Source organism: Dipteris shenzhenensis, chromosome 2, assembly GCF_047967505.1.
Source record: "Dipteris shenzhenensis isolate YYH24624 ecotype China chromosome 2, Dip_SZ_1.0, whole genome shotgun sequence".
Taxonomy (NCBI): domain Eukaryota; kingdom Viridiplantae; phylum Streptophyta; class Polypodiopsida; order Gleicheniales; family Dipteridaceae; genus Dipteris; species Dipteris shenzhenensis.
Window position 1 is genome coordinate 15,916,423 of NC_141597.1, and position 22,364 is coordinate 15,938,786.

The window sequence follows — 22,364 nt, forward strand, 5'->3', positions numbered from 1 at the left end:
ATGAAAGCTTTCATTCATCCATCAGGTATATCAAGACAAGTGAAGTACAAGCCTTATATAGGCTACTCACTCACACACTAGCACACTAGCACCTATTTGCATATGGGATAAGTCCCATGATGACACGTGGCTCTCACACAAGACTCACACACATAGACTAGTACTAGATCACCTAGTATTACACACCAACACTTCACACCAACACACTCTTTGGCTATGATATCTCCAACAATGTGGGCAGTATGCAGGTGGCCATGTGAGCAGCATAGGTCACATAACCAGGCTGCCATTGGAGGGCTGGACAAGCTCTGACCTATGGGCAGAAGGACCTAGCCAACACGTGATGTGGATCAGCAGCAAGATCTTCTCAAATAGAGGCAGGGATGGACCTACATTGGAGGCTGCAACAAGCAGTGAAAGACTGTGCAGCATCCAGGCAGTGATTGGAGCAATGCATGAGCTGGTCAGGGCTACAGAGGTGTCGGGGCATGAGTGCAAGCAGCAGATGGCTGCACAGCAGTCAGCAGTAAAAATCGACTGTTGGAGCTGGTCTGCAAGCAGCAAACAGAGAAATACCTGCGCATCAGTCAGAAAGAGCTTATGGAAGCTACAGGAGCTGGTCTGGATTGACCAGCAGGTCAGAGCAGACCGGAAAGAATCTGCAGACAGAGCATCAGAGATGCGCAGCATCCTGGTTCTGGTCGGGGCAGAGAATCCAGTCAGAGGGCTGCTGCAGACAAGCAGAGAGAGTAGGGTTGACGCGCATCAGCAGGGCACCTCTGCTGGGGCCATTTATAGGCCTTTGTCAAGTCGGCTGGCTGCAAGGAAGTCACAGACTGGGTTGACCCAATCTGTGAGAAAGTCGGGCTCTCTAGCCCTATAAAAAGGTTCCTAAGGGGGGCATTCACTATTCCATTGTGCCGATTCTCTGGTTCCTCAACCTGGGCTGCCAGCACTGCCGCAAGGAGTTCTGGAACATAAGCAGCAGCAGGCCTTCAACTTGGTCTGCCTACACAACAGCAAGGAAGGACAGAATGATGGGAGACTTGTCACTTGTGCCTCACCGTTGGCTGCCTATACAGCAGCAAGGAGGTCAAGGTTCACAAGAGCAACCTCTGCTTTACGTTGGGCTGTTCACTGAGGAAGGTGTGTTTGCAGGGTACCACCATTACAAAACCCTAGGGGAGCAACGCAGGCTGAATTGCTTTGAAGGTGCCACGAGGAGGTAGGAGAACAGTTCTGAGTGACACAGGGGTCCACATCTACTTATATATACTCTAGAAGAGTTTTCTTGTCAAGATCTTCGATTAAGAAACCAATTGAAAGGATTGTTGGATAAATTTATAAATTCTCAATGCCTCAAAAGCACTCCCGCCTAAAGAGAGAGCTTAAGATTATTTCATTCCATTACCCATTGCATCTCAAGGCATTTTGTAGACAATTATGTAAAAACTGTGCATTTTCTCATGAACATCAAACACTTGACTCTATGTATCATAACACATGGATATCCTAGAATGAGGCCATCGGTTTTAAATACCCAAACATCGCTGTAGGTAAATACATGAGGTTGTTGATGGCATGTTTTACATTTGGAGATGTTAATAAACTTTTCTTTGTCTCTCTACATTTCTTTTCATTTTAGCATAATTTTTCTAAATTTCCTTTTATTTGTAAGATTGGATATATTCTAGTCTTCTGAGGTACATATATAGTGTCTCCTAAGCTCCAAGCAATGACTCTATAATAACAATGGTATATGAATTTTGAGCGCAGGAGACAACTCAAGGCAAGGAATGTATTCACCTGGATCATGTAATGATCGTGAATTTCTTAAGGTTTCTGATGTTCATACAATTTATTACGAAACATATGGAAATCCTGACGGGAAACCTGCTATATGTAAGTTCAATTTTCATGTTACTATGTAGATTCATGAAAAGTTGTATTCTTTTTGTGGTTCGGAAGGGGATTAACCAAATGGCCAATTTTGTATGCAGTTTTGCATGGTGGTCCTGGGGCTGGTTGCTTTCCACGACATGCAGGCTTTTTTGATCCTCAATACTACAGAATAGTTTTATTCGACCAAAGAGGTTGTGGAAAGTCCACTCCTCGAGGTTGCCTTGAAGAGAATACTACTTGGGATTTAGTTGAAGACCTTGAAAAGCTGAGGAAACATCTGCGAGTAAACAAGTCTTACTCTCCCTTAGTCCTTTATTTCTTTTTCTTTGAAGGATCTTAGAACTCTAAGCTCAATACATGGATAATATGTTTAGAAGGTAGAGAGGATAAAGGAGTGAATTTGGAAGTTGGAATGAAAAGTTGATCTGAGGTTCAGTGAAATTGTGGGGTAGGGATGCTTGATTGCCACTTTATTCTTTATTCTACTGTATTGGGTTCCATGTCAGATGGTTGGTGATGGGCGGTTCTTGGGGAGTCACCTTAGCTCTTGCTTATGGTCAAAAACATCCTGATGCAGTTTCTGCGTTTATTTTGCGCGGAGTATGTCTGCTCCGTCAGAGTGAAATCGATTGGTTTTACAAACAGGTTGCTAAGTTGTTCAGATTTATTGGAGTATGCTGTCAAATTGTCATTTTATCTCCAAGGAAAAGTGGTTGTAGACTTTCAGGGCTTCTTCTTCTTTGGGTTGAAAACTTCAAGGGTTTTCTAAGTGATAACTTTTTTATTACAGGGTGCGAACTCTCTTTTTCCTTTTGCTTGGGATGAGCTTCTCTCAATTCTTGAGCCGTCAGAACGTGACAATGTCACTCCGGCATTCTACAAAAGGTTAACTTCCAGTGATGATGAATTACAACTACAGGCGGTACATGCTTTTGTCCTTCCTTTCAAGTCATTAAAAAATGCATAAATGTGCAGATTGCTTTTGGCATTTGTTTCCTATCTTTCTAGCGCAGTAAGTTGATATCCTCTGTAAACAGTTGTCTAAAATTCTTCGCTCCTTGATTTGAGCAGGCACGAGCATGGCTTAAGTGGGAGATGGGGCTGAGCTTTTTCTTTGTATCTCAAACCATTTACTCTTGGGATGGGAAGCAATATTCAACACATCCTTTGGAAGAAGTAAGGGTGATGATGCAATTAATTCATATGTCTTTCTTATATTCTGTTTTTTTTTTTTTTTGGCAAAGAAAAGAACCTTCCATTAATGCTTAAAGGACTTCATACAAAACAGCAGTCTCAAAGGTGCTGAGTATGTAAAAAACCCGGTAAAGGCTGAAAGAAAAAACCGGCCTGTTCCAGAGAAACCCAGCTCACTGCCTACGGGATCTCTCGTACTGGGGCTAACAGCCAAGTAGGGGGACTATACAACCAGCGAATCCCTCGCGGAGTGAAGATGTAAAAAACTCTTGCAGGCCAAGCCTTGTAGAATCGAGCGCGCCTTGCGACAGTTGCCCTAGAGCCTGGGGTCCCACACTCCCAGGTTGAGCGGAGGGTGTAGATGATATTTTGCCAGATGGCGACCAAGGTAGCCGAGGGTGGAACCGTATGCTCACCCATCACTAGGCTGCAGCGAGCAACCCAAATGTTCCACATAGTGATGCTGGCTACTACCTCCCATACGCTGTCCTCTGGAGGAGGAGAAACAAGGCTATTCGGAGGGACCGCCCCATGGAGCTCTATCCTCTGAATGCTGTGACCTTGTATCCGGTAAGTTGGGGAGATCTCGTCAATCTGGAACGCGTGTCCTCCCTCAGTCAACCAGGCCACCATCCCCTATGTGTAGTCCCTCTGAAGGCTTTGCATACGGATCATAATCTTGAGGGCTTTCATCCAAATCCTCACTGCGCTACGACAACTCCAGAGGTTGTGAGAGATCGTCTCCAGAAAACCAGGAGAGCAACAACGATACTGCCCCTCCACCCGCATCTGCTCCAACCACGGGCCGATGGGCAAGCGTCCGGGGGCAGCCAGCTAGAAGAAGTAGGAGACCTTTCCTCGGCCGCAAACTGGCCCATAACCGCGTCCAAAACCTGGAACGTACCTCCTGGGGCACTCTCTGGGCCACCCAATGCCTCTCTCTCTCAGGGGTCCACATCAAAGAGTCCATCTGAAGCCTCCTGCCAATCCATGTGGTGTAGGAAAAGGCGGCCACCTTGTCCATCTGCTCGGCAAGGCCACCCCTGGAGGGCCAGAACCACTCTCCCGGATCTCACTGGACCTCCCTCAAGGGCCTACCCTTCCAGAGCCAGAGGCGCCATCTGGGGGCATCTTTATTGGGAGGATCAATGTGCCACTCCTCCTCCAAAACGTCCCACCACTCTGATCATCTGCCAATGAATCCCATCCAGACTCCCATCCATCTCTGGGTCTCTCTTAGTAAGTACTTGGAGTAGGCCCCCAGGTCCTACACGAAAAAACCCTGGCTGTGTGTTGCCTCGCTGCATCATCATCCTCAAGGGGACACCTGTCCGAGAAAATTGGCCCAACCATCTGCTGTCCATCCACACGCGAAGTCCCTACCACCAGGACTCAGGGATGGCTAGGTTAATCTCTCTCATCCGCTGCCCTTCCCGTCGCCAATGCGCTAAAGCGCCAAGCCTCGCCTCTGCCTCCATTGGTAATCTGCTCCATCTGCCCAAGGAGCCGGCCGGTCCACTATCCCACTGTGCTTAACCAAGGTGAGTCCGCTGCCCGAGCATATGCCTCTCCTGATCCCTGCCTTGCGTGTAGGAACTATTTGGGTCAGAGGCCTCAGGGAGGAGGAGTGGATGGGCCCTTGAGAGACTATAGGTGATGATGTCATCTCGCATGTTCCGGGGAAAGAGGTTCACATCACACGATATCATTCTAGCAATGTTTGGGTGAAACCCCAATAGACAAATGCATCATTTCAGATCATCACCTATCGAGACATGGTCAGAGAGTTTGGTTGGACCGATGCAGGTCATCAGAGATTGCCATGAAGAGCCCTTTCTATTGAGAATATACATCTCCAGGAGTGGCTGGCCGACCAGCCCCCATGCAGCAAAGGGGGCCAGAGGGGATAGGCTGGCCGACCAGCTGGTCGGCCCAGTTGGCCTGACCGACCAGGCTGGTCGGTCCAGGCAAACTGGCCGAGACTCCCCCCTTGGCCTGCCCTATAAAAGGGACTCCTTCCCTTCACTTCATCCATCACTTCTTGAAGCTCCTCAAGGCTCCAGCATACAGCCTGCTCCTGATCATCCCCTCAGAGCCCCCTCTCAGCTGCTCAGTTGGCTGCCCACACTCCCGCAGCAGATCTTGCCTCTTCAGGGCTCTTGCCTCCTCAGTCCAGGCCTCTACAGTTCCCTTGTTCCAAGGTTCCTGCCTCTTCACCCAGGCTCCTTCAGCCTCCTCTTCTCTAGGCTCTTGCCTCCTCAGTTCAGGCTCCTCTAGCCTCTTCACTCCAGGCCCCTGCCTCTTCGTTTCAGGCTTCTCCTGCCTCCGTGCTCTCAGGCTTCAGCTTTCTTGTGTCCCCCCTTTTTCTCTGCTTCAGTTCAGCCTCTCCTGCAGCTCTGCTTATCTTATTCAAGATATCTTGTATTTCAGTTGCTGCCCTGGTTTAAGGGCTGATTTACAGCAGATCAGTTGTGGCACATTTTGTTATCTCTAGTGTTCTCTGTATGGCTCTATAGTTTCAGTTTGTTTGCATCTTCCGCTGCCATTTTAATATGGTATCAGAGCACCAGGTTACTCTCTGATCTGGGAACTTCTATATTGATGAAGTTGAAGAAGTTTGTCCTCGTCAGCAACTCTCCTTCCCACTGACTACAGAACTCTCTTCTCCCCTCCCTATATATTTTTTTTGCTGCCTGTCGGCAGCCCTGTTCTAGACCTTGATCTTTTCCTCAGCCTCTTGTTGCTGTCCATTCCTTGGTTTCAGTTATGGCTGATGAAACAAAGGATTCTACTCCGGATCTTCGCGTATCCCCTATGTCCAGTTTCTTTCAAGAGTCTGACAAGCCTGTACGTATTCCCACTCTTCCTACATTTCCAGATACTCGGCAGTTAGATGGGACCAATTATTCTCTTTGGAAAATTCAGATGGCGTCTGTATTGGAATCTTATGATCTTGCTGAGTTTGTTGATCCCGGGATCCCTCGTCCGTCACCTGAGGAGGAGCCACATGCTTCTCTTATCTGGGATAAATTGAATGCTCGTGTACGCTCGTTCATCTTTCTCAATTGTCAACCAGGGGTTCTCAATCATATCAAGCATCTTACTTCTGCACGTGCTATTTGGGAATTTCTTGATGGCATGTATCTTCGCGTCACTCCCTTCTCCATTTTTTCTTGGGACTTGAGATTTGGCAGACTAAGAGGGGGTATTTTGTCTCTCAGCAACGCTATGTTCACGAGCTCCTCGAAACTTTCCACATGGCTGACTGTCGGCCCATCACCTCTCCCATGGATCCCAACGCTAAACTCTCTGCTTCTGGGTCCACTACTTATCCTGATGCCTCCCTCTACCGCTAGCTTGTTGGATCTCTTCTTTGGCTACTTAACACTCGACTGGATCTCGGCTTCTCTGTCGGCACCCTCAGTACCTTCATGCAAACCCCTTCGCTTTCTCATTGGCAAGCTGCTCGACGTCTCCTCCGCTATCTTCAGGGGACCTCTACTTTCAGGCTCTTTTATGCTGCCGGTGGTTCCTCTCCTTCCCCGCTCACTCTCCGAGGTTGGAGTGACTCCGACTGGGCTGGCGACCCCGATTCTCGCCGCTCTACCACGGGCTATGTTTTCTCCTTTGGCTCTGCGGCTATCTCCTGGTCCAGTAAACGCCAACCCACGGTCGCCCTATCTTCCACCGAGGCTGAGTATCGGGCTATGTGTAGTGCCACCTGTGAGGCTGTGTGGCTTCGGCGCCTTCTTCTCGATTGTGGTTTTCAGCAACCCACTTCTACCACACTTTTTTGTGACAATCAAAGCTGTATTGCCCTTGCTCGCAATCCGGTTTCCCATGCTCGGACAAAACACATTGAAATTCAGTACCACTACACGCGAGAGAAGGTTCTTGACGGTACCATTGTGCTCCTATTCAGCACCACTTCCGACAACGTCGCCGACATATTTACTAAATCTGTTTCTCCTCCCCTTCTCCAACGTCATACCAGCTCTCTGGGTCTTGTGCCACACCCTGGAGCTGAGAGGGGGTGTTGAGAATATACATCTCCAGGAGTGGCTGGCCGACCAGCCCCCACGCAGCAAAGGGGGCCAGAGGGGGTAGGCTGGCCGACCAGCTGGTCGGCCCAGTTGGCCTGACCGACCAGGCTGGTCGGCGGTCCAGGCAAACTGGCCGACTCCCCCCTTGGCCTGCCCTATAAAAGGGACTCCTTCCCTTCACTTCATCCATCACTTCTTGAAGCTCCTCAAGGCTCCAGCATACAGCCTGCTCCTGATCATCCCCTCAGAGCCCCCTCTCAGCTGCTCAGTTGGCTGCCCACACTCCCGCAGCAGATCTTGCCTCTTCAGGGCTCTTGCCTCCTCAGTCCAGGCCTCTACAGTTCCCTTGTTCCAAGGTTCCTGCCTCTTCACCCAGGCTCCTTCAGCCTCCTCTTCTCTAGGCTCTTGCCTCCTCAGTTCAGGCTCCTCTAGCCTCTTCACTCTAGGCCCCTGCCTCTTCGTTTCAGGCTTCTCCTGCCTCCGTGCTCTCAGGCTTCAGCTTTCTTGTGTCCCCCCTTTTTCTCTGCTTCAGTTCAGCCTCTCCTGCAGCTCCTGTTTGCTTATCTTATTCAAGATATCTTGTATTTCAGTTGCTGCCCTGGTTTAAGGGCTGATTTACAGCAGATCAGTTGTGGCACATTTTGTTATCTCTAGTGTTCTCTGTATGGCTCTATAGTTTCAGTTTGTTTGCATCTTCCGCTGCCATTTTAATACTTTCATCATTTATGTAGCTCGCAGCTAAGGGAGACGAGAGGTATTGGTATGCACTAGTATCCAAACGATTTTGATTACATGGCATGTCTATTGACCACCTACCACCATACCAACACTCACTAGATGCCCCTTTCTTGTACATGTCATAGCAAGAGATCACAATCAGATCATCTACGTACAAAAGTGCAATAGTAAGGTCCCCTTGAACTTTGTAGTAGAGAGTATGATCTACATTGGATTTCATGTATCCCAGATTAGCAAAATACTTGTCGATTCTACTATACCAACTTCTGGGTGCTTGCTTTAAGCCGTAGAGACTTTTCTTGGGATGGCAAACCTGATTCTCTTTTCCTAGTTTAACATAACTTGCTGGCTGTTGCATGTATGTAATGAAGGGGAAAAAGAGGCCAAGCTAGAGGCCCTTAAGGTGGAAAATGTGGTGGGACTATATAAGTCTCCATCCACCCCCTACTATGTACTTTTTGATGTGACATCTAATCCTATCTACTCTCCCTTCCTCCTTCCTGCCTACGCTCTCTCTCTCTCTCTCTCTCTCTCTCTCTCTTCCCTACTCCCTCTCAATCTCTCCCTTTCTTTCCTACCTCATTCTCTCTCTCCTACCCTTTCCTCTCCCTCTTCCCCTCTCTCTCTCTCTCTCCCTTCTGCTCCTCTATCCCCCCCTTTCTCCAAATTTGTCCCTACCCCTTCTCTAGTACGCGTACGCGACAGGCACCACTCCTGGACTTCCGAGACGACTCTATCATGCTTCCAGACATGGACCTAGACGGAGCAGGTATGACTAGGACCTCATCGGACCGACACGGGCCTGTTACACCATATGGACACGCACTTCTTGATTTAGGCAGGATGCATGATCTCATCATCTACAACGGGCTCGACCTATGGCCCTCCTCAGGTGGTTTTACTTGCTTCCCACACGGGGGGGGCATGAGGATTACCAAAAAGCGAGCGACAAAAAGCGAGCAAGCCAAAAAAAGCGAGCGATAAAAAATAATAAAATATTTATAAATCCCCCATTTTAGTAGCAAAAAATAATAACTTATTCAAAAGTGCATATGTTCCCTCAATGCCAGAAGGTTAAACATGCATATAACTTTAAAGCCATTAACACTAATTTCACATCATCCATGAGACAGTTTGTATGTTTAACTTCCAAGTCATTGTTTGTATCAAAGACAAACCCTACTGCAATCAAGCTCTCTCTTTCCACTAGAGTAATTGAGATCATCTTACCAAGGACTCCTTGCATGGATTAGTCTAGATTCCATGCATATGTAAATGCTTAGGTTTTTTAACTCTGTTCACTCTTGGAACAAAACCCATGTTTCTTTATTACTGTAAAAATATCCTTTCCTAATGATTTATTCTTACCTCCCACTAATCTTACCAATGCAGCAAATTGGCCACAAATTCATTTTCTGGTGCATTAAATTTTACTAGATGGTGCACAAAGACATGATAATCGTCTAAAGTACGCCTTGCCATTTGATTTGATATGTAAAATGATCCCGTTTGGACTTGTAAATCAAAAGATACAGGGATGTGAAAATGTCCTCTTTTGGGCCAAAACAGGGAGCGCGTAAATGTCCTCTTTTGGGCCAAAACAGGGAGCGCGTTAACGCGCTCCCTGTTTTGGCCCAAAAGAGGACATTTTCACATCCCTATATTTTGGCAAGATGTTAACATTTGATTGTTTTGGCCCAAAAGATGAGTTTTTAACATCCCTGCATCTTTTGATTATCAAATATAAATGGCATAATGTTACATATCAAATCAAATGACAAGGCATGATTTAGATGAATATCATGCCTTTTTGCACCATCTAAAAAACTTGTGTGCATCAGAATATAAATTTTGTGACACATAACCACCTTTTTGAATACTTTGTACTTCAACAATTATTTTATAAAAAACTTAGGTTCTTTCTTTGCTTACTTGATTTTCCAACCACTTCAACTATTTGTCGCTCGCTTTTTTGGGCTCGCTTGCTTTTTCTCGCTCACTCTATTGACTGCCTCGGGGGGCACTAGTGTAGTAGATTACATCATGGGATCCCCTACCTTCACTTCATGTATCACCGACTTCACCGTAGCACCACTCCCTCCAGGAGCTGATCACACATACCTATTCTTCACTATCGCCACCCCATGCTTAGCCACACCACACACACCACATAGAAAGCACGACACCTACCACGACATACACTTTGATCACAGCCTCTCACCGGCCTACTCTGGACGCCTAAACAGACTCCTAACCTACATCGATCACATACTACTCATAGAGGACCGTGCTGCCCTGATTAGTCGCACACTCCACGAGGCTGCCCTCCAAATCTTTCCCCACACCACACGGTCCACCACCACCTCTTGGTTCTGTACCCTGCAACAATTGGTACGATGCGGAGTGCAAGGCTTATCGCCGACAGCTCCGACTTGAAACCAGATGTCACCTCCCGAACACACCAGACACGGTACGCAAGTATCGACGTCTCGTACGTCGGAAGAAGGAGGCTTTTCTTCGTCAAAATGAGGAGCAGCTGCTGCACATTTTGTACAGCAACAACTCTAAGGATTTTTGACGGAGATTCCTTGAGCGTAGGTCCCCATCACCCCTCACCGACACGAGAGTCTGGCACACGTATGCACACCATCTATATGATGTCCGACACCAGCCCACTCGAGACCTCATACACACACCTCGTCCCACCACTTGCACGTTGTTCACCAGAGGGGGAGTCAAGGACACGACATTGAAACTGCACAGTGGCCGAGCTAAGGATCACGAGGGGCTATGCACTGAGTTTATCGCATATGGGATCGACACGTTAGCCCCGATCCTAGCAAAGCTATTCAATGACGCTGTTTGCCTTGGCTTCCCCTGCACTTGGACACTCAACACCATCACCTCCATCCACAAGGTAGGGGATCCCATGGACCCGAGTAACTACAGGTCTATCATGATTGGACATGTGATTTCCAAGATCTATGCAGCTGTATTAGATGCATCGGTCAGCCTGTTCGCAGAGATGAGAGGGCTCAGAGCAGAGGGTCAGGCCGGTTTCAGGCGAGACCATGGAACTATGGATCATATACTCACACTCAAGAGTGTCATTGAGGAGGCCAGATCACGGAAGGAGAGGGTATACTGTTGCTTTGTGGATTTCCGCAAAGCCTTTGACACAGTACCTCGAGCTCGTCTTATCACACACCTACAAACACTGGGATTTGATCAGGAGATCATCTGGGCAGTCATGGCAGTGTATGAGAGAGTCTCAGGCCGAGTTCGTACAAGCGCAGGTTGGACAGATGAGATCCTGAGTACCATAGGGGTCAAACAGGGTTGTCCCTTATCACCGACCCTGTTTGGCCTCTACATCGATGAGCTTGAGACTTTCATGGGGACATTCGGAGGGACTGGTTGCTCACTTGCCGGGATCATCATCAGGATTCTTCTTTATGCAAATGACGTGGTACTCTTGTCGTCCACACTCGAGGGGCTCCATCGACACCTGGATGCACTGCAGGCTTTTTGTTTATCCCATGATTTGGAGGTCAACCTTGGCAAGACCAAGGTCATGATCTTTAACACCTCTCGAGCAAACATGCAACGGAAACAGTTTACTTTTACTTTGGGTGGGTCACCAGTTGAGATCGTATCCTCATACACTTACTTGGGGGTCATCTTTGTAGGATCCCGTAGGATAGAATAGATAAATCTTGCAAGAGGTGTGAGAGCACAATGAAAGCAATATGGGAGATCTCTATTATGATTGTGAGAGAGAAGACTCTCTTTTATAGAAAGGGGGAGAAGGTAATACCTTGCCTACATAGTGGCAATCAGTCCCTACATCAGTGGGAATCAATCCCTACATCAGTGGAATTTCCTTTGTCTTACATCATCACGTAGGTCACACACTAGACACATCATAGCACTTGATGTGCCTTTACAACACACACACAAACACATGTGACTCTCCCTAGATGCACACATGCACCATAGAGCAAGCCCTTGATCATACTTACCCCAACAAACCCCCCTCAAGGGATTGCCTCTTGCAGTGTCAAGGATTCATCTAGTCTCATAGTTTCTCATGCCATCTCATGGTGGTCAAGGATTAATCTATGGCTAGGATCTCATGCTAGCAAGGGTTCCCAAGGGTGTGAGTTTCACAGAAATGGGATAGTCAGAACACATATCACATGGTCTACATCATATGGTGGACCAGAGGTGATTTACATAACATATTCTTTTTAGAGTACTACTCCAGGCAGAGAACCTCAAAATTTTGACCAAGTGATGATAAACAAAAAAGACAAAGTGCCTAAAAAGCATAGTCTTCATCATGTGGAGACTCATCAAATGAAAGTAGATTGGCAGTTTTTGACTTTGTAGCTTCTTCCTTTTTGGCGCTACAATACTTTTCATGGTGATTGTTTTTGCCACAATGTTTACATGGATTGATCTTGAAGCAATCTTTTGAGAGGTGATTAGTCTTCCCACAATGTTTGCAAGGTGAAAACTTGCCCTTCTGAATTTTTATGGCATAGGCTGTGTCATTGCCTCTCTGGTAGGTTGTGTCATTGCCTCTCCAGAGTTCCATGTGCCTTTCTTCTTCTTGAAGAGCAGAAATAAGACCTTCAAGATTAGGATTAGGAAGATTTTTCAAAGTGGTAACAACATGATCATAATCTTCAGGCATACTTTTGAGCAACACTGCCATTGCATCATTTGTAGTGATTGGAGAGTTGATAGAAGCAAGTTGAGTCATGAGACTCCGCATAAGATTGACATGGGCAGCCAAAGGAGTGTCACTAACCATCTTCAATTCAAAGAAAGCAATCTTAAGTGACAATTTTGAGATGTGAGAGCTAGCACCAAAAATAATGTCAAGCTTCTGCCAAGCTTTTGAAGGAGACTCTTAAGTCAGAGATGTGATGAATATAGTCATCTCCTAAGGCAAGAGCAATGATGCCATAGGCTCTCTCCTCTCTAGTAGGATCTCTTGCCGGGCGTGTCGGAGTTGAGGATTCTCCATCATTAGAGGCTGTTGAAGAAGAAGTTGAAGCCGGTTTGACAAGCCCCCAGAGGTTTTTCCTCATCAATGCAAACTTAACCTTCATCTGCCATGTGTGAAAGCCTTTACCATTGAACTTATCCATATTCAGATGGTAGCCATGAGAGGGTCTAACCCAGAATGGGCAGTGTCTACTCTCTTACAAGGCTAGAAAGAGTTGAAGAGCTTCAAAATACAAGCATTTAGAATAGCAAAGGCTTGCAACCAAATTCCATACTACAAAACATAATGGAAATGATGTTTTCACTTGCATGCTTCATAGAGGTGGCTAAATGAAAGCATTCCAAGCAAATCCAGGTGTAGCAACTTAAAGCAAAGCTGTAGCCATAGTTGTACTGAAGCTATTCATCACTTTAAAACATCAGAAATGCTAAAGTAGCATCTAATGTAGCATCAAACTCACAACATTGTCAAAACTGTCCAAAACGAGACCTGAACTTGGAGGGTGCAATTCTCACAGCTCATAGCTCTATTCAAGGGGATTTTTATGCAGGAAGAAGGGCCTTATACCAGAGAAGGGCTACTAGCAAGGAGAGGCGCAATGTTGCGTCATGTCGCCATAGCCAGTAGCTTGAAAGTCGACTGGTTTTTCATCATTTTCTCCTCCATCTGTTGTCCAAATGAGCTCAGGTTTCAGCAGCAGCTCGCCCTCAGTGTCGTCTAGCACAGGCTCAGAGGAATTTGTAGATAGGTAGGTACAGAGGCGGGATCGCGCGAATGTTCGTCGAGGAGTGTGAGTGTTGGCATTTCACTTACAATCGAAATTTCAGCAAATGCTTGTAGTTGGAAGTTCGCCCATTCGCCCATACAAGAGGAGTTTGCAGCTCAAAGGGTTTGGGCAATGGTCGTTTGTAGGCAGAGAACAGAGCTCTCAAAGATTTGGGGAAGGAGGAAAATGGAGAAGATGAAGAAACTTGTAGTTTATGCTTGAGATAGCATCTAATGCTAGGCTAGGCTAGATCTAGAACCTAAAGCTGTGATACCAATTGTAGGATCCCGTAGGATAGAATAGCTGCATCTTGCAAGAGGTGTGAGAGCACAATGAAAGCAATATGGTAGATCTCTATTATGATTGTGAGAGAGAAGACTCTCTTTTATAGAAAGCTCTATTATGATTGTGAGAGAGAACCTAAAGCTCTGATACCAATTGTAGGATCCCGTAGGATAGAATAGATGCATCTTGCAAGAGGTGTGAGAGCACAATGAAAGCAATATGGTAGATCTCTATTATGATTGTGAGAGAGAAGACTCTCTTTTATAGAAAGGGGGAGAAGGTAATACCTTCCCTACATAGTGGCAATCAATCCCTACATCAGTGGGAATCAATCCCTACATCAGTGGGATTCCCTTTGTCTTACATCATCTTTAGGTCACACACTAGACACATCATAGCACTTGATGTGCCTTTACAACACACACACAAACACATGTGACTCTCCCTAGATGCACACATGCACCATAGAGCAAGCCCTTGATCATACTTACCCCAACAATCTTCTCCGGCCCGATCTTCACGATGAGACCAGCGATGCAGGCCAGACTGAGCAGGGGATACGCCTCACTGGCTCGGTTAGAGAGACAGTGCTTTCACTCCCACTTCCAGGACCCTCGGACCAAGGCTCTTCTCTTCGACTCCTTGGTCCGACCAGCCGGTATGTATGGCAGCCCTTGTTGGGGGCCTGGCATGTCAGAGATAGAGTGGACACGGGTGGAGCGCTTGCAGATCCTCATGCTCTCACGGATGATCCGGGGGAAACCGTCTGTACCACATCACATCATTCAGGCCGAGTTTGGTGCTTCTCCACTCCAGCTCGATGTAGTCTTTCAGAGCATCACATATCTACACCGGGTTAGATCATATGGGGACTGCACATCAGGGAGACAGAGGTTGCCATGGTTGGCTCTCGATTCCTCCATGAGGTTGGCAGCAGAGGGAGACGAGCGATGCTGGTATGCACGGACTCACAGATGGTTTGTGAGACTAGGGTTCCACATCGATAGGATACCTCCTTTTCAGCATAGTTTAGATGCCCCTCCGGTACTCCCACCCACCATCCCGATTGGGCCACATACCAACCAGGTCATTCGAGAGGATCTCCTGCAACTACACACCTTTAGCACCTGGTTGGAGCCGAGGGAGCTTCCAGTGAAGCTGAATTTCTACAGAGATTACTGCCTTCGCATTTCGGAGGAGGGATTCATCACACCACCGGGGTACACTGAGCTTCATATGCCTCACTCACTACGGATCTCCATCGGACAGTTTCGGGTATCATCACACCGCCTCCGCATAGAGAGCGGCAGAGCAGAGGGGACTCCTAGGGAGCATCGCTTATGCATACTGTGCGACTGTCAGGAGATTGAGTCGGAGGAGCATTTTATTTTCAGGTGCCCAGTGTACTACGAGATCCGAGGTCGCTACCACTGCCTCTTCAGAGACAGCTCCGAGCTCCTTTCGAGATTCCTCGCCTACCCAGATCAGAGATGCCTCGCGGCCTTCATTCACGAGGGAATCCGACATAGAGAGTACTTACTCAGGCGATGGGGCTGATGGAAATGAGGAGAGGGTGAGAGACACATGATTGGAGACGAGCTGAGGCACGAACTGATGTAGATTGATTGATTATCACAGCAAGTACATAGCCTCTTTTATAGGCTGGGCAAGCCTTACAGACACCTCATAGATGACGTCACACACAAGAGAATCTAGATCCTATAATCTAGGTGAGGAATCACATGAGGTGGCACAAGTGGCCTCAAGACTCTTCACACTCACACAACTGTAGGACATTCCTAAGACTCTAGGACCACACACACTAGGACTCCGATTCCAACAAACCCCCCCTCGGAGCTAGGGTGAGAGACTATGACATCATCCAAACTGTGCATCCCAGGCAATCTCAGAGGCTAACAGCTGAGCATAATTCAGAGGTTGAACCAAGCACTCTCATGGCTTAGGTGTCAACATGATCAGAGACTCAAATCTGAGCATGGATGCATGACCAACTCATAGGTCTAGGGAGTACACCAACATCCTGGAACTCGGCCAGGCTTGATAAAGGAAAGACATAACAACCCCCCTGTCTCCTAACTGGGTACATGGAAGTAAGTGGAGCCTTTTATAGGACAAGGCACACAAAATGACAAATTATTACAACATTTTAGGGGGACTACCCAAGGCAGAGTACCTAACACACATGACTCTAGAAAGCCCACTCTTCATCTATCACCTCATGGAGGGATAGACCAGAGATCACAGCAGTGCAGGCTTGTTCCTCAGGTCCAAAAGGTGTAGCTTCATTGTCTTCGTCCTCGCTCTGCTCCGCATTCAGATTCTCTAATTTTTTCCAAACGTCATTTGCAGTCTTATCAAAATCCACATGGTGGATAAGGTTGTCAGCTAAAGCGAGGCCAATGATAGCCATTGCTTTATCATTTTGAATCTCCCACCAACTGATGCTATCATCATCACTTTGGGGTTTTGGCTCCTTGCCATTGGTGATATTCCATAGCCCTTCTCGTATAAGAAGAAGCCGGAGTTTCATTTGCCAAGTGGGGAAATGGCTCCCTGAGAATTTCTTGATGAGCGAGGAGTTTTTTATGCTATCCATTGGTGGGAAGGTCTTAGCTGTTATTACAGCCAATGTCTAAACCCCTTACAATGTTGACTCAGATTTCAAAAAGGGCCCAAATTTTACATGGTAGAAGCTTCAATTATGCCAAAGGAAGACATAGAACAGAAAAGCCCTAAATTTTAGGGTTAGGGTTACTGCAAAAATTAGGGTTTGCAGAAAATTGGGGCTTTTCAAAATTTCCTAGAGCATAGTGTTCTAGCAACACTAGGGGAGCTTCAGATCATAAAAGCCCCAAAAAATGAGGCAAAAATCTTACAGAATATCTCAGACGGATTGTCTGCTGGTCGATGGAGCTCATGTGGAGATGCGAACGAAGAAGATCAACTCAGATCTGTTGTGCGAGTTGATGGCCGCAGCCCTCAGATCGTCAGTTGTCAAGTCAGCTCCATGGCTGGCGCCGTCGCAGGTCCAGTTGCGTGGGAGCAGCAGGTTCGGTCGGAGCAGCAGGTGTTCACGTTGGGATTGCAGGCGTGGATGATTGGAGACGAGCTGAGGCACGAACTGATGTAGATTGATTGATTATCACAGCAAGTACATAGCCCTTTTTATAGGCTGGGCAAGCCTTACAGACACCTCATAGATGAGGTCACACATCAGAGAATCTAGATCCTATAATCTAGGTGAGGAATCACATGAGGTGGCACAAGTGGCCTCAAGACTCTTCACACTCACACAACTGTAGGACATTCCTAAGACTCTAGGACCACACACACTAGGACCACACACACTAGGACTCCGATTCCAACAGGGGCTTGGTCACATCATCAGACACCTCTCAGAGCAGGATCACAGAGTTCTTCCCATCGAGTGACATTGATCGTCCAGTCTCTAGCCGCCGATGTGACAGAGATCCCGACCCAACGATCGCAGCACGACACACGAGACATCGAGGGGACACAGAGCACTCTGGGGGACCTCCCATCATTGTTTAGACTCGAGATACGTCCCACGGGAGTCATGGTGGCTCTGGTCTTGCGTCGAGCCTCGTCCAGGAGACCGAGATGCACGGCACCCCTTGACGGGCATCAACGTCCCATCACCAGCTATGCACCAGCCAGGGGGACATGACATACGGAGGATTCCGCTCCGCTCCAGTCCTTTGCTTTTCATTGTTACATCCAGATGTATCTGATTATGTATGATCAGACTTAGGATTCAGCACGAGTGATGATGCTCGTTTCAGTAGCTCCACCCTTACTGTGATTTGTATCAGGTTTTTTTTAAGTCTCAGACCCATCGGTCTTCCAAAGACTCTAATAAAATTTCATTCTTTCTTTCTTTCTACATTGGTATCAGAGCGCTGACTCTGGCACCTTTGTTTCCCCCCCCTCACCTTCACTTCGAGGCACAATCTGGCACACTTTGGGACCAAGAGCGTTTCCTTTGGATGATACTTGCGTGGAGGCTTATGCTGCATCTACCGCCCTGACGAACCGACTGACTACAAAGAGAGACACTTGCGGCAAAGATACTGTTGCTTACGAAGGGCTGAACTTGCCAAGCCTTGCTTGACCGTCTAGCCCTGGCGCATCTTGGCGCCGCTACCTTGGTCTGCTGCCTTGAAGAACCTCCAGGCTGCTTTGAAGAACATCCAGGCCAGTCCTGTCGACCAAACCAAAGCACCTAAGCCAGCTCCCTTCTAGTCTTGTCGACCAAACCGATACCCGACTAGTTTCGTTGCGTCGATGAACAATCATTGCCAAGTTCCGTCATCATCCAACCCGTCACCCGTCATCATCCAATCTATCTTAGGGTATAGCTATTCAGTCGCTCAGGCCCTCAACCTGTCAGCCGCCATAGCCTCAAGGAGGTTTCTGCTATTTCGATGGAGCACCCACGTCGCTACTCCCCCATCGTCCTTGCTTGCCTAAGCCATCCCCGCCATCCACGCCACGCCCCATCCCGTCGTCGTCTCCAAGCAACGCTTGCAAAAAAACCTTAGCTTCCTAAGGCTCAGTCAGCTAGGTTTGGTTAGGTCTAGCTAGTTAGTGGGTTGAGTTACTTTGTTTAGGTTTAGTTAGTTTGGTATGGTTAGGTTGGGTCAAACTAACTAGGGTTGAGTACCTCATAGGTTGGTTAGGTTAGGCTAACCAACAGTCCTAACTGCCTTAGGAGTCTTAGGTTATTGCTGTACTAACTGTCCTAGGTGACTTAGGAATCCCCCCCCCCCCCCCCCAAAAAAAAAGGAAAAACAGTTCACTTTCAGCCTCTTTTTAGGGGTCTTTCAGAACCCATTTGGAGCCATTTTGGCTCCGTTTTGAAGCTTCTTCGACGACCTTTCTTCTAAGTCTCTCCATCGACATTTTTGTGTTTTCCACATACTATCTCAGGGGCTCATTACAGCAGGGTTTTTGTTATCCATTTCTCCTTGCCTACATTTGAGCTCTCTCTCCAGGGCCAGTCACCATGGCACTGAAGCGTGTTCCTCGTGATATATTGCATGACTCTGATGAGGCTGCTCAGTATGAGCAAGTGCCTGCCACAGTGGTTGCATCCACTGGTGGTGCAGAGGTTCCTTCCACTCAGCCTCTCTCTCCTGCATCCCAGGAAGTGCAAGCAATGCACGCCGCAGAGTCACAGTTTCTGGTGCCCTTTCCTCTATGCTCCAGGGTGCTTTCCGCCAGATAGGATAGGAGTTCAGCCAGCAGCTTACCACAGCCATGGCTATGCAGGATACGGCTCTTGTCTAGATGGGACAGCAGATTGGTCAGGAGATCACATCTGCCATTGCTATGCAGGATAAGGATAAGCATGTTAAGCAACTACAATCCCCAATTTAGGGGCAAACAAACCAGCAGCCAGCAGGGCCATGCTGTTGGCCAGAATCAGGCCGACCAGCTGGTCTGGCCAGCTGGCCAGCCCACCGACCAGCTGGCCGACCAGCTGGCCGACGAGCTGGCCAGTCCACCGACCAGCTGGCCGACCTCCTAGGTCAGGTCTATAAAAGACTCCCTACCCCCTCACTCTCAGTGGACTGGACCTGCAGCTGCTCCTCACCTCCTCCATCCTTTGCTGCAGCCCCTCCTGCTCGAGATCTACTCCTCTGCTCCAGTTCTGCCCCAACTCCTCTGTCTCTCTATTCCTCTCCTTCAGATCTAGCCCTGAACCTCCAGCTGCTGCTCCAGATCTGCTCCTGACTGCTGCCTGACAAGCTTCCACATTTCTCCTCTTCATCTGCTGCCATCCTCTCCTACCTCTAGGGCAGCTCCAGCTCTTCATCATCTTCGTCATCATCGAGCTACACGGAGGACTGCGTTTCGCTCCCTCTGCTGCTATCTTTTCTACTGTTTCTCTACATGGAATCATCTTTCTGATTCACCTCAGCCACGGTCCTTGAGACACGAAGGCTTGAGGTTCTTGTATTCAGTTTTTCATATTACCAAACAGGCACTATGTTTTTTGAGTTCCGTTCTTCAGTTGTGTCTGAGTATCGTCTATTTTTGATCGCTCCACTGTAAACCCTATCGTTTCTCTATATGGTATCAGAGCCATGGTGATCTAAAGACCCCAGATCTCTGGTGATCTAAAGATCTTGCTTCTTCATGGAGGCCATAGGTACGGGGAGCATCACTCCTATGAACATATCAGTTTCCTCTTCATTCCGCTGCGCACTACGGGAGAGAACTCCATCTTCTACTCCCATCCCTCCCTCCCTTTCTAAACTCCATCTTCTACTCCCATCCCTCCCTTTCTAAACTCCATCTTCTACTCCCATCCCTCCCTTTCTAACCTCCATCTTCTACTCCCATCCCTCCCTCCCTTTTCGGTTTCAGGCTTGACCCTGCCCATTCCTTCGAACAAGGAGGTCATGATCCTTCACCTCTACCACCATCGGCATCGACTTCCAGGATCTACAAGTTCTCCCTAAGCGGGACCCTTTCTGTTCAGATGTGTCTTGATGACTGTTGTTTCGAATCTTGTCCAGCATGGAGGTGGGGTAGACTCCTCTCTCTCGAGGTCCAAGATCGGGCACACACTGGCTCACTGTTCAGCTACGACCTCTTCCTTTGGCGGAATCCCGCCATCTCTGGATTATCAGTGCTGCTACGACATATTTGTTCTTTACCTTTGCTTTTCCCTCCACCTTTCGGCGGTGAGAGGGGGTGGCTTATTCTCTCGAGCTTCACAGTGTTCTTATTTCTGCTGATCATACGTGTAACTAAGGCACTTGAGGAAGTGAACAATTCCCTTGCAAGGGCACTCCTCTTGTGACCTTCTCTGCATTTTTGCATTGCATCTCTTGGGCATTTCGCAGGGATAGCCACCGTCGACATCTCTACACGAAGCTCCAAGCACACAATGTCTGCCCCTCCAAATTGGCAATCGAGAGGGGGTGTTAAGCAACTACAATCCCCAATTTAGGGCCAAACAAACCAGCAGCCAGCAGAGCCATGCTATCGGCTAGAATCAGGCCGACCAGCTGGCCAGCCCACCGACGAGTTGGCCGACCAGCTGGCCAGCCCACCGACGAGCTGGCCGACGAGCTGGCCAGTCCACCGACCAGCTGGCCGACCTCCTAGGTCAGGCCTATAAAAGACTCCCTACCTCCTCACTCTCAGTGGACTGGACTTGTAGCTGCTCCTCACCTCCTCCATCCTTTGCTGCTGCCCCTTCTGCTCCAGATCTACTCCTCTGCTCCAGTTCTGCCCCAACTCCTCTGTCTCTCTATTCCTCTCCTTCAGATCTAGCCCTGAACCTCCAGCTGCTGCTCCAGATCTGCTCCTGACTGTTTCCTGACAAGCTTCCACATTTCTCCTCTTCATCTGCTGCCATCCTCTCCTACCTCTAGGGCAGCTCCAGCTCTTCATCATCTTCGTCATCATCGAGCTACACGGAGGACTGCGTTTCGCTCCCTCTGCTGCTATCTTTTCTACTGTTTCTCTACATGGAATCATCTTTGTGATTCACCTCAGCCACGGTCCTTGAGACGCGACGGCTTGAGGTTCTTGTATTTAGTTTTTCATATTACCAAACAGGCACTATGTTTTCTGAGTTCCGTTCTTTAGTTGTGTCTGAGTATCGTCTATTTTTGATCGCTCCACTGCAAACTCTATCGTTTCTCTATATGGTATCAGAGCCATGGTGATCTAAAAACCCCAGATCTCTGGTGATCTAAAGATCTTGCTTCTTCATGGAGGCCATAGGTACGGGGAGCATCACTCCTATGAACATATCAGTTTCCTCTTCATTCCGCTGCGCACTACGGGAGAGAACTCCATCTTCTACTCCCATCCCTCCCTCCCTTTCTAAACTCCATCTTCTACTCCCATCCCTCCCTTTCTAAACTCCATCTTCTACTCCCATCCCTCCCTTTCTAACCTCCATCTTCTACTCCCATCCCTCCCTCCCTTTTCGATTTCAGGCTTGACCCTGCCCATTCCTTCGAACAAGGAGGTCATGATCCTTCACCTCTACCACCATCGGCATCGACTTCCAGGATCTACAAGTTCTCCCTAGGCGGGACCCTTTCTATTCAGATGTGTCTTGATGACTGTTGTTTCGAATCTTGTCCAGCATGGAGGTGGGGTAGACTCCTCTCTCTCGAGGTCCAAGATCGGGCACACACTGGCTCACTGTTCAGCTACAACCTCTTCCTTTGGCGGAATCCCACCATCTCTGGATTATCAGTATTGCTACGACATATTTGTTCTTTACCTTTGCTTTTCCCTCCACCTTTCGGCGGTGAGAGGGGGTGGCTTATTCTCTCGAGCTTCACAGTGTTCTTATTTCTACTGATCATACGTGTAACTAAGGCACTTGAGGAGGTGAACAATTCCC

At 48.0% G+C, this 22,364-nt stretch overlaps 1 protein-coding gene across 2 annotated transcripts in view; it reads left to right on the forward strand.

Moving 5' to 3' along the window:
* LOC147904379 (uncharacterized) overlaps window positions 1-22,364 on the forward strand; it is a 55,516-nt gene that overhangs the window by 20,116 nt on the left and 13,036 nt on the right. For both annotated transcript variants that reach the window (XM_087394175.1, XM_087394181.1), the window contains exons 2-6: window positions 1,777-1,902; window positions 2,001-2,193; window positions 2,409-2,547; window positions 2,693-2,824; window positions 2,974-3,078. In XM_087394175.1, the coding sequence (XP_087250301.1) occupies window positions 1,777-1,902; window positions 2,001-2,193; window positions 2,409-2,547; window positions 2,693-2,824; window positions 2,974-3,078 (695 nt within the window). The remainder of the gene's footprint in view (window positions 1-1,776; window positions 1,903-2,000; window positions 2,194-2,408; window positions 2,548-2,692; window positions 2,825-2,973; window positions 3,079-22,364) is intronic.